The sequence below is a fragment of the Atractosteus spatula genome, chromosome 2 (genome assembly GCF_055471065.1).
Source record: "Atractosteus spatula isolate fAtrSpa1 chromosome 2, fAtrSpa1.hap1, whole genome shotgun sequence".
NCBI lineage: Eukaryota > Metazoa > Chordata > Actinopteri > Semionotiformes > Lepisosteidae > Atractosteus > Atractosteus spatula.
The window spans coordinates 67,638,826-67,651,705 of NC_142707.1; the positions used below are offsets into that span (position 1 = coordinate 67,638,826).

At 37.3% G+C, this 12,880-nt stretch overlaps 1 protein-coding gene across 8 annotated transcripts in view; it reads left to right on the top strand.

The window, feature by feature from the left end:
* The window catches only part of ralgapa2 (Ral GTPase activating protein catalytic subunit alpha 2), a 195,079-nt gene that overhangs the window by 47,748 nt on the left and 134,451 nt on the right, over positions 1-12,880 (top strand). For all 8 annotated transcript variants that reach the window (XR_016094193.1, XR_016094194.1, XM_088933581.1 and 5 more), the window contains exons 5-10: positions 4,031-4,074; positions 6,391-6,571; positions 8,534-8,649; positions 9,229-9,367; positions 11,234-11,436; positions 12,343-12,573. Coding sequence is in view for 6 of the 8 variants with exons in the window: in XM_088933581.1 (XP_088789707.1) it covers positions 4,031-4,074; positions 6,391-6,571; positions 8,534-8,649; positions 9,229-9,367; positions 11,234-11,436; positions 12,343-12,573 (914 nt within the window). In the remaining 2 variants the exon portion in view is untranslated. The remainder of the gene's footprint in view (positions 1-4,030; positions 4,075-6,390; positions 6,572-8,533; positions 8,650-9,228; positions 9,368-11,233; positions 11,437-12,342; positions 12,574-12,880) is intronic.

Below are 12,880 nucleotides of genomic sequence, written 5' to 3' on the forward strand. Positions count from 1 at the left end.
ATAAGGGTTCACATACTTTTTCCATCAGTGACCTTGATTGTTTAAACCCTTTGTTTAATAAAGATATGCCAATGTAAAACGTTGTGTCTGTTGTTTGTTAAATAGGCCTTAATAAAGCCATTATTATGACTTAGATGAAGATCAGATCACATTTTAGGAGCCATTCATGCAGAAATCCATATAATTCCTAAGGGTTCAAAAATGTTTTCTCACAACTGTATATATATATATGTACAGTATATGGTTATTAATGTTCTCTCAACCTTGTCCTTTGACTGTTTTATTACTATAAGGCTGCCCAATATGCAGTACATTCTGAGGCCCTTGATTAGTTATGCTCCTGTGCCTGCAACATCTCTACCTCTTCCATCTTCCCTGTCTTTCCATAATGCTGTCTATCTACTAATGTTGTGTTCTTCACTCTCAGTATCCTTGGTATAATTGTTATTGCCTGTTCTCACAGTGACATTTTGTGTGCAAGCCCTGAGGTGTATTGGTTTTGCTCATTCCCTGTGCTTGGAATTATTGCACACTTAAGAGTCACGGAAGTAAAAAAAAATAATGGTAGCTCTCTATGCTGTGAGCGAACTTGTCGAGCCCACCTTTGCCCTTTCATTCTCATCTGCCATGTAGTTGTATGTTTTAATTTAAGATTCTTGAACGCAAAGGAGAAGAGTAAAATAAAAGTGGAATGTTAAATGTTTACAGGTTTCCGAATGTTCTATATGCTGCTCTGTAGGAATGCCTGTGCGTCATTGGCTTCCACATGAGCTGTCTAGTTCCACAGCTGTGTTTGGCCACCTCACCCCTCTTGCTAATAATTACAGAAATAAATCATGACAAAAGAGAAGTCCACACACCAGGCTTAAATGACTTGTACAAAAGAGAAATAATTAGTTGCTGAAAGGGTAAATAAAAATGTAAATTAGTGCCTAATTTTAAATGCAAATAGATAATTATGCATTGCTGAGTTTCACAGTCCTGGGTAATAAATACCTCTAAGGAAGTGATAGCCTCAATTATAATATTCTCTTTGTCAAGCGTTTCTTTGGTATCGACAGAGCTGAGATCATTGCCTTATTGTTTTAAAAATGCTGCTTTATTGTATCATAGACATGCACAGCGGATGAAATATCTTTGATTACCATTTCATCTTTTGTTGTGCAGTTTTTTTTTTCAAATTGAGGAAATTTGAATTTTACATGAAAGACGAATTTTACCAGAAGCAGGAAAATGTTGATTAAACATTACAGTCGTCATCTTTTTACGTGGAGAGTAATTGTTAAGTAAAGCATTATGAAAATAAAAGGACAGCATAATATTTACAACTGAGAGAGGCCCTTGGAAGATACTGTAGATGATCACAACATTTGATTGTTTTCATATGTGAAAACCCATGATCTGCCATTCATGGTGACACCAGAGAGCCTGGTGTATAAAGACAAAGAAGAACAAGCTTCAGAAGAACAAACTAAGTTAACATAAAATTATATCAATATGAAAAGCTTTTATACATCATTACTTACTCTTCTGCTTTCTTGCCTTTGAAAATGTCTGAAGTCCTAGAATTTTGTTCATTTGGGTTAATGCATTAAATGTGAAAAAACAAGGCTGTAAGCTAAATGGACAATTTTATGAGCGATATCCTTTTACAGTACGTTGTTGAACTGATGTTAAAGTCCAAAAAGTTTAAAACGCACAGAGTAAATACTTTACCCCTGTAGCATATGTAGTAGACATTAAAGTAAAGGCTTTTGTGAACTGTCCAGGTTAAGGTTTTGCATGTTTTAGTTTTCATTACCATGGTACAGTATAGTAAGACTGAGCAAGAACTAGTGGGTAGGCTAGCCAAGCTCTGAGGTGACTTCAGGGATGACTGTGACCAGTTCCATGTAAAGTTTTGTTTGGAGTACACAGTTACTACTCACAGCGTACATTCTGTAGGAATGCCCAGATACCTCTGCTCTAAAAATAAAAAGTTTGATCGAACCATGAGAGAACATTGGGAATACAGTAAATAGCCTGAAAGTTTCTTCATCAGACTCTAGACATGCCATAGTTTGTTTCAAAATGATAATAGCCCTAATAAAAATGGGTTCGTTTATACAGTAATTACTGTACACAAAATTGTATTCCATGTGCTTGCTGACATATGGCTAGTTTTTATAGTTTGGACTGCTTGCATGGTAGACAACAGCCTGTCTGTTTTCTGTATTTACTGCTAACATTTGATTGTATTTTTAACAAACCTCAAACTAGTTGTTAAACTGGAATAAACTGAAAAAGCTTTGATTAGTAGTGTTAAGGTTGTATAGGTTGTCTTTAATCGTGATGAGTGAATTAAGAACATGCATTTTTCATTTTCATCTTGTGAATATAATGCTGTGGTATTTTAAACCGCTGAACCACAAATCTTAGATTGAAAGGAGGTGTGAGGATAGAGAGGGCCAGTAAAAAACGTTTATTTTACACGCAACATCAATCACAAAGATTTATTTGGAGGTATGATTTGGATCATTGTCTTGCAGACATGTCCATTTTCAAACAAGCTTGAACATGGCAGAAGGAACCAGGTTTTAGGCAAAATGTCTGAGAATCTACTGTTTATAATTCCCACTCTGGTAACCCCATTGATGGAAAACAACCCTAAAACACAATATATTCTGTTATCTCTCATTTTCTTAACATAAGCATCACCTTTTTCACGGTAATCAGGTGCTAAAAGCCGAATTTTCATTTTGTTTCACCATAAGACATGACTCTAATTGTAATACTTATATAAAGCGGCAAATTGAAGAGATCAGTGACCGTTTTCCTGCAGTCTTCAAGGAGCTGTCTGCCTTTATCCATTACAATCCATGCTGCTATTGAATGTCTTCTGTGTGTTACCTCTTCAGTGGGGAACTCCTGAAGGTCTGTGTTTCATTTCCAAAGAGCAGCATGTTATTATAGGTTTATTTTTGGGAATTTATTAAAGGAGCACTAAGAACTGTGAATAAATGTGACCCTTGTGTTTTATGGATTTCAGAAAATATGCCTTTGCTCTGTGCAAGGCTATTATGATTGCAGTTTAACATTAAGCAGCTCAAGTCATCCAGTCTGTTACAAAATGATTTTTGATTCTATTTCTTGGGGCTTATGACTAAATGAGAAGGACAGTGTATGTATTTAAGTGTTGATATGTATTTTGAAATGTGCCTAATCTGGTTAGTGATAATGCATTAAGCAGCCATCTGTGTGGAATGATCAAAACTGTAAGTGAGTGTAAAAAACAGGAGCGTGTGTATAAACAGGAAGGGGGTGTTCTGTCCTGAGCTGAAGTTTGATGTCTGGAAGAATTCTCACAAGCTGTTCGCGACTCTCAGAATTGTGGCCTGTGAAAGCTGCTGTCTGTTTTGTTGGCGGTATTTCATGTGTTCTGATGAACATGTGAAAAAACACTCCTTGTATTGTTGCACACTCAGTAACAGGGTGTTACTGAGTAATCATTTAGAAATAATTTCCTTTTTTGACCAGTCTGCAACAGCTCCAAAAAAATATTTGAAATATGTTTCTTATTGCATATTTGTTTTAAAACAAATAGGATCACTAGACTAAGAAATATTGTTTTGATTAGTAACATAACAGTAGTAACACTTCTGTTATGATAAACCTAGAATTAAATCCTGCTTTCAGAATTAGTGTCATATACACCAAATCTCACTCTACAGTGCCCTGAATACAGCAGGGACATCACAGCAAGTGCAAGAGTAGGAACAGAACATGAGCCAAAAATCTATATATTATGATAGTGCTCTAGAAGTAAAGTGAATATTACAGTATTGTTCTCTTTACATACCTCATTTGTCTCATTTGATATGTACCTAGAAGCCTTTATCAAATACCTACTGAGAACCTCCGGATACTGTATATCTAAATTGCATAAGGTTAAGCTTTACTACAGTTTTTGTGTGCAAAAGGTGGAAAAATGAATACAAATGCTTTGTTTTTTTGTATAATAATATTTTGGTTCATGCCTTTTGTGTTTTAGGTACTATTTTGAAGAAGCTTTTGCATACTGGAAACTCTTTCAAGGTAAAGCCGTCTGTCACATGAAAGACACAAAAGCATTGGAGGCCTTCACAATGCTTAAATATTAAAGAGGCTGTTAAAAACGAACTTAATGCATAAAAGACAAACCCTTTGGCATTTGGGACTTTATTAGACTTGACTCAATAGGAGATTCATGATTATGGGAGAGCACCAACTCACGGTGTTTATGAATCTTTTAAAGTGCAACAAACCACAAAATGCTAATTACTTTCTTAGGTAATTGACTTAATTACTTAAGCTAACAAATGCACACATTTATAAAAAGAACAATTTTTGAAAATATCTCTCCATGGTGACAGTTACAGGTGTATATATTTATCTTTTTATTTTCTTTTTAGCTCATGCCAACATTTTTGATTGGTTTTAAAGTCAGGGAATGCCAGCCATTCTTCTTAATGTATGATGTGTGTCATTTAGGTTTAGAACAAGATTAAATTAAATCTCAATACCACCCATTAAGTGCCCCACACTTGAATGGCAGGTGACCATGTGATAAAAGAAGCCTCTGGCTGTGATGAGACAAGCAACAATTGTATTTCTAGGCTTGGAGGTTAAGATTCGGGAGTGGGTCAAAGTTATTATTTAGTTCACATCTATAATCTTGACTGTTTGTTGCATTGAACAACACCTTTAATGGGACCATGTTTCAGCTCTTTTTTTTTTTTACTATTTCGTGTATCAGGGAGTAGACACATACCAGAAAACTGTCTTTCTGTACCAAATGTAAATGTTGCATTTTGGTGTTACATTCCACATTTCTCTCTGACATTTAATTTTGAATTGGAATGTTGCAAAGAATAGGTTTGTTTAGAATAAGCACACCCTTCCGTGTTATTTTTAGAGCAAATATTTTTAGAGCAAATATCTGGTCAGTAAGTGCATCAAATATTCAGTATCACAGTTTTTCATTTTCTATTCTTCAGACTAAATGGAGGCAGCACACGCACAGTTAGTGCCTGTTGTTTTGCTTTTACAGGTCTGTCCTCCATTAGTACTCGGTTCCCTAGTCCTGTTTAACCATTAGTTGTTTTTAGAGAAGCTGCTGATGATGTTTTGGTGAATGTAGTTTTTGGCACTGCGACCCACTACATGCAGTGTGAACCCCAGAGAGCCCAGTTCTGTCCCAGGACAAACAGCTCCACCTGGGTGTGATGCCAATAGGTCTGCCAGCCACCGACAAGTCCCATCATCCCACACGAACTACCTGTGCAAATGCCTAGAAATTGTCTATATTGTCTTTGTCTGTACGGTATGCTTATAATGTATAAAATCTGTAATAAATATGATAAACTCCTAAAATAAAGTAAACTACTGTGTGGGGAAAAAAAACTTTCAAATGAAATTTAATGAAAGGAAGGTAACATTAATTCAACCATTAAAAGCATCTAAATTTAAAATTGTTGACAGGAGCATTCAATAAATAAGAATTTTGTATAGCAGTCTACAATTATTAATCGTCTAAAAATCAGATTAAGGAAAGAAATGTGGAAGTAATACATTTACAAAAAATGGCATTTAAAAGGCTCACTGAGCATAAAAGGATCCCTTTGGGAATGAGGCTCCTGCATTTTCCATACTGATTGACAAACACACAAACGTTTGGTTTACAAATGACTTTAAGTACAACTGTGCAAACATCACTCTGGAATAAATATGTGTAATTGTCCGTGTCTGGGAGTTCAGTGCTCAGATTGGACATGTGGACCCAGAATGCCACCCCATATTTACATGCATTCTTAGGGGGGAATTTGTTTTAAATTTGCATGTTTTTAGTTTACAGCGCATTTTTCAGAAATGCATGTGCAGTGAAAATCGAGCACTACCTGTGTGCTGCGTGAACGGATAGACCATCTAGAGCTGGCTGGCTCAAAGCCTTCAGAACTTCAGAGAGCCGCAGATAAGAGGAGATCATTGAGCAGGTCATCTGGGTCTGTTTGTCTGTAGCCCCATAGCCAGTACTGGCCATAAGAACATTTCGAGTAGCCAGTCGGCAACTCTGATCTGCATGCCTCTGGGAGGTACGAGGCAATTGGAGTGGCAAAAACCCATGCCACCCCAGAGAATCCATGAAACATGCCTGCAATCGAACCCAGGGCCCTGGAGCTGTGAGGCTGTGAGGCCTGTGAGGAGTACTAACCAGTGTTTGTTCATCAGGGTTCTGTACTGTTATATACTTAATACAAATAGGGATCTTTTAACCCTTACAATAAATTCAAAAGCATATATGGAAATAACAGTAGAACTACATTAATAGCCAAGATGATCTGAATAATATATTTTGTTCCTTTTTTACTGTAGATAAGAAGTGAAGGAATTCGCCTGTTCTTACTGTGGCTTCAGGCGCTCCAGAACAATTGCTCTGAAGAACAGTTGTTAATCTTTGCTTGCCTGGTGCCTGGGTTCCCTGCAGTGCCGTCCTCCAGGGGTCCTTGTACTCTGGACACTATCATTTACAACCCCTTCTCTAACCCGCCTGATGGTGAGTGAAGCTTGCTTTGCTTGTTGTCTTGTTTGATATATGCAGTAGGTTTTGCTTTGGAAAAGTATTCAGACCCTTTCACATTTTCTTTAAAACGTGCAGTTATGACACTTCAAAGTAGCAATTATCGATGCTATACTTAGCCTACTCCATACATTAATAGCCAAAAAAAGCCAATAAGATGAAAGAAAAACAGAGAAATCACAATTGCATGAGTTTTCAAACCCTTTTGCTGTGGCAAACCTAAATTAATGTATAAACCTAACTTTAGGTGCACAAAATTACTTTGAGTCACGAGTGGCCTCTGTGTTAATAATAGTGGTTTGCATGATGTCAGAATGAACACAGCTGGCTCTATAATGTCCTTCGGTAAGGTAGTGAACTACAAGCACAGATCCAGCTACTGACACCAAAGAGCTTTCAGGAGAACTCGGGGATAAAGTTGTATAAGTTGCATTAAGCTGCAGGCTCAATGGCTGAGATGGAAGAACATGTGGATGAGTCAGTAATAACATGGTCACTCCAGAAAGCTGGTCTGTATGACAAAGTGAACGAATCCATCTCAGATCCTGCATTGGGGTTTGCAGAAAGGCATTTAAGTAATATTGCAACCATACTGTATGAAAAAAGGTTTTGTGGTCAGACAAAACAAAATTGGATGTTTGGTTATTAATGCAAAGCACTATAGCTGACATAAACGCAACATTATGACTCAATCAGCACCTTCCCCATTGTCAGGTTTGGTGGTGGCAGCGTTATGTCATGGTTCAGCTTTTCATCAGCTTCTCAAGACTAATAGGAACATAAATGGAGCAAAGTACTGGAGCAGTTTAGAGGAAAACCTGTTTCAGATCTAAAACTGGTACAAAAAGTCACCTTTCATCTGGACAAAGACTCCCAAGCACAAGACTATAGCTAAACTGGAGTTGCTTAAGAATAAGAAAGTGAATGTCCTTGAGTGGCCTAGTCAGGCATACAACATAAAAAAAGGTTAAAAATGAGAAGATGCCATTGGGCCCTTGTAGCTCATGTAGTGAATTTATTTCATCCTGCTTGCATCCGTGGAAAAACTTGGAAACTGCAGTCCATAAGTGATCTCCAAGCAACTTAGCTTGAGCAAGTCTGTCAAGTCTGTCAAGAAAGATGGGCAAAAATTGCACCGAGACAGTCTGAAATGTTGATAGAGCCCAACCGAAAAAGACTTGTGGCTGTAATTGCTGTTAAAGGTTCTTCCACCAAATATTGGGTTCACAAGTCTCAATACTTATGCAGTTCTGAACATACATAATATGTGTATTTCATTTTTTTTTTTAGTTTTTGCCAACATTTTCTGTGATGTAGCCTTAAAAGCTTTCAGTTGGAGCATTCAGGTTTTTAGTTAAATATTAAGTTTGAAAGCATTCTGTGAACAGGTTGCCATAGGAAGGGTCTGAATACTTTTAGTAAGGCTCTGTCCGTATTCTTACTGCAGTATCCAGTGCAGGGTCGCAGGGATGCATGCTTCACCCTGGAGAGGGCCCTAGTCTGTCACTGGGCTCACACGGACACACACACACATTCACATCAGGGCCAGTATTCGCAGAAGCCAGTTAACCGACCAGTCTGTCTTTGCACTGTGGGAGAAAACTGGAGCACCTGGAGGAAACCCACTCGAACATGGGAAGAATATACAAAGAGCACGCAAATAGCATCCCAAGATTTGAACCCAGGGCCCCGTACTGTGAAGCAGCCACGCTTACCACTACACCACACCACCCTACAAAATCAGTCTTTTAGATCTTTTTAACATTCACTGCTCTTTAGATCTGATTTAAAATACATAAAAACTGTCTTTAAAGTGACATATGTTTATAGCAAGAGAGCGATTACGTTTTCAAGGCATGCATGTTTGCTTTGTATAAAATGTTTTCTTTTTAAAAAACAGTATTTTTTCAGTGCAATAATTTATTTTTTCTAATGCAGCCAAGGTTGTTCCTGAAGAAATCACACCTCTTGTGCCAGCGGTAGCTGGAGAAAAAGTAGCTGATGACCAGACCTGCTTTCTTCTTCAAACTCTTCTGAAGTACATGGTTATACAGGTGAGGTGGAGAAAGATACGTCTTAGGGTTTTAAAAAACACACAGGCCGTTAGTTCTGAGGACCCACGGCTGTGTATTATGATTGTTATTAAATGTGATGGATAGCTTAAGTGATTTCATTTATCCCAGCCCCAGGAAATAATCCTATTTTGAAAGTTTGAAGCTTTTCACAGTTGTTAGCTCAATTATTTCTTTTAAATGTTATTCCATTACGTACCAAAGAAAAAAAGATGAACAGTGAACTGATTTTCTATACTAAATAATCCTTGCTTACAAAATTACAAATAATTTGCATCTAAAATTTTATGCCAGTTCCTGCCCTACCAGTAGTCTGACACTGGCAAAAAAGACTAGCGACAGTAACAGTCAGAAGTGCCAAGTGTAGTTGGTCTGTTTTTGACAGTTTTTCCTACATTGTCATTTTGTCATGTTAATAATTTTAGAAATTTCAGTTGTCACTGTAACTTTGTAATAAAATGTCACATTAGGATGTGTTTTCAGAGACTGCATGCAGATATACCATTAATTTGCTTATAGATAAGTTAGTTATTGTATTTTTTGTATTTTTTTTTTACAAAGGCATCAAGCTTAGAATGGAGAAACAAAGAAAACCAAGACACTGGCTTCAGGTTTCTCTTTGCACTATTCAAGAAGTACTACCTTCCTCACTTGTTTCCATGCTTTACGAAGTTGACCAATTTGTATAAACCTTTACTAGGTGAGTAGCATAAACAACAAATGACTTGGTATAGTTTTGACCTGTTCTTACGCAAACTGAAGCACTCGCTGAAAAAGGAGTCTATTACAGATGTGTTCTCAAAATAAATGATTTCAAAACATAAATGTTCTTGTGCTCCTAAGCACAGTGGTTAGAAAGGACGGGCATATTTTGGCTGATTTGACTCCCAGAAGCTGAGCGTTCTGAAGATGCCATGAAGGTGTTTTCTGAAAGATTCTTTGAACAGCATTCAGAGAGCAATTCGTTTGTTTCAGTCACCCACAGCCCATTGAGTATAGTAGCAGGCACGTTTTTTTTTCTGCAGTAACCCCTCACACTTTGTACTTTGAATTCTAGGTTTCCTAGTTAAAATTGTTTTCTTAAAATAGTATTATGGCTGATAATTCTTGGAGTTTTGAACACATGACTCAGATCACCTCTGAGTTCTTCAGTAAGGGCTCATGAAGACTGTAAGCCTGATAAAGAAGTTCTGTATTTTGTAGGACTTTTACATGTGCTGCTTTTTTCTGTTGTTGTATTGTTAGTGTTTTCCAGGATGAAAATAAACAGGAATTGTGAATTTTGAATGTTATCTCTATGTTATTTAGTGTCTCACTGCTATTTTAAGAATTGTTCTTGGACAACTTTTCATTGTTATTTAGACTCAAGCCTCTCGTCTTTGTTCATTCCTTGAGATTTCATGATATTTCTAGAGTTTTTCTGGCAATAATGCAAACAGTGTTTTTCAGCTCTTTAAACTGTATTATCATTTAAGCTAAGGCAAACACCAAAAGTGCTGACTATGTTCCTGGAATGTTTTAAATAAAAAAAGCTCAGGTCAGTATTATTCCAGGAGCTACCAGTTACATAGTGGGAATTTAACTTGTCCTTCTTCTCTCAATAGACAAACATTGTGCCTTTATTTCAAATGCCAGGAGCGATTACATTTTTAAATAGTAGTACTGTGAGGGACTAGGTGACTCAGAAAACTTACCAGGTTCCCTATTAAGGACCGGAGTTCAAGAGAGAGCTGCACACCCCCTCATTGATGAATGGATGTAGTGCCATTCCCTCTCTAACCTGTGCTGGTTGCAGAGCTCCACAGATCCTGTCAAGGGCATTTTGACGTATACAGACACATGAACTTGCTGGTGTTGAGACATCAATAATAATTTTCTAAGATTAAAAGCTTTCTGCTTCTGCTGTATTAATTAGTAATAACACCTACAGTTGGAGTAGTTATTTCATGGGCATGGGAGTTTGAATAATCCAAACAGTTTATTGATTTCCATTTGTGAAAGTCTGCATTGTATTAAATACAGTATATGATTTACTGTAGCATTCTCTTCAATGTAAAAATAACTGATGGAAAACAATACACTACAGTATTTTGGTATTTAGCAAATAGAGTGTACTGTACTAAAAACATTAAAAGAATCACCGTAGTGGGGAAAAAAATTAAAGTGCAAAAAATTAAAAACCTGATTGTTCCATAATTGTGTGTTATTTAATGTAAATGTTGGGCACAAAATGAAACAGGTTCCTATAGAATGAAGGTCTAATACTCTTTAATCTCCTCAGTGTGTTTGAAAAGCTGAAAACTTTCATTCCCAGCACACAATTTAATTCTCACAATGCAGTTGGCAGTTGCAAACAGCTTTGTTTCCCAGGATAAAGTGTCTTTGCAGAAGGTTTCTTGTGCTTAATGTAATGCATGATGTTCTAGTTCTTTTTTTAAATGAAAAAGACAGCACTGTGTACTTCTTTGTGTAAATCTACTGCCTTGACTATTTCAAACGATCGTGCTTGACACCAGATGACAGCAAATATTGATACTGATGACCCAATCCTTGTTCTGTTGTCTAGATATTCCTCACCTCAGACCAAAGCCTTTATATGTTCCTGTGACCCGCAACAATGAGAGCACGTACTGCACAAGGGACCAATACCTGGCGCCACGCGTTGCTTTTATCAAGTGGCTTGTGACCTTCTTTCTGGAAAAGAAGTATGTCACGACTGCTGTTCAGAACAGTAAAAATGGAGTTGAGGTTCTTCCCAAGATAATTCAGGTATGTTAAGTCTGTTCTGACAAGAAGCTCGGCAGGAGTACTTTGTGATTCCAAAATTAGCACAATTCAAAATGTCTTTTAACAGAAGGAACATCAACACAGATTTAACTATGCTTTGCATACAGCTACATACAGTATTTTGGCTAATACTTCATTTTAGTGGCACCTAGTAAGCATGCATCACTTTTCTCTGAGTGACCTGCGCACTCTTAGCAAAAGGTTGACAATCCGTATATAATAGATCGTCACTGATAAATAGATATGCATGTTTATTTGTAATAAGGCATGAATTACACGTGTTAGTCGTGTAGTAGCACTCAGCAAGCTGTGTTTCAGTGATAATGTGCTAATATATTGCTTTCAGGTTTCCCTAGAATAGTTTTAACAGGTTCTGTCACTTAATAAATAATTGGATGTTTTAGTTCATCCAGAAGGTCAATGCAGAGCTCTCATGCAAATAACAAACATTGCCAATGGCATATTAATTTAATATTTACAAAAATGTCAGTACATTGCTTCGCATTATCTTATGTGTATCTGAATAAAACACTGAGCATTATGTAAGAAACTTTCAAAACATCAATTACTCTTTTCTGTTTTGGCAAGATGGTAGTGCTAATTTTGTATTTTGTTCTCTTTTGTTATTTTTTTTCCTATATTGTATCGTTTTCTCTTTGTTTATCGTGGCTGTAACAAAACAGCACGCGCTTTCCATTATGTGGTAAGAGGATATCTGGTTGCATTATCAGCCTTTTCTGTTTGCCCTTAAGTGTGCATTAGTCAGCACATTCATTACTTCTTAAGAGCGTGATGCGCTTTCAGTCTGACAACAGGGCTGTTGTGTCCGAGGGTTTGTGGCCCTCTACTGTCCGAGTGTGGTAATGCAGTGATCTTGTGTGCGAGCAGACTGTGACTGCGGGCAGTACCAGTCAGGAGAAGAACGCGGAGGCCGAGTCGAATTGTCCTGTTGAGCAGGACAGGAACCATTCCAACAGCAGCACACTGTCGGACCGCCGGCACAGCAACTCCAGTTTGTGCAGCATCGAGGAAGAGCACCGCTCTGTCTACGACATGGTGCACAGCATCCTCCTGTCCACCAGGGACAACGTCAATTTTGTCAATGAAGTATTTCATCAGGTAGGCATTCCGTTTTAGCCCTTCGTGCAATCAGGAACAATTACGATAACATCGATAATACATCATGCCTTTCTTTGATTTACTCACAATGGACCATGTTGACAAAATGCTGAATCCGAATAAACCTTAGTGTTAGGTAAAAGGGGGGAAATACACTTGCCTCGTTTGTTTCAAAGGAGATTATATTATTCAAAGTCTGTGTATTAATTATAATCAAAGTCTTATTGCTTGATCTTTGGTAGGGCAGATATTTTGCACATTGTGTCATCTACACTGCATGCATACGATAAAAGTGGTTAGATACTGT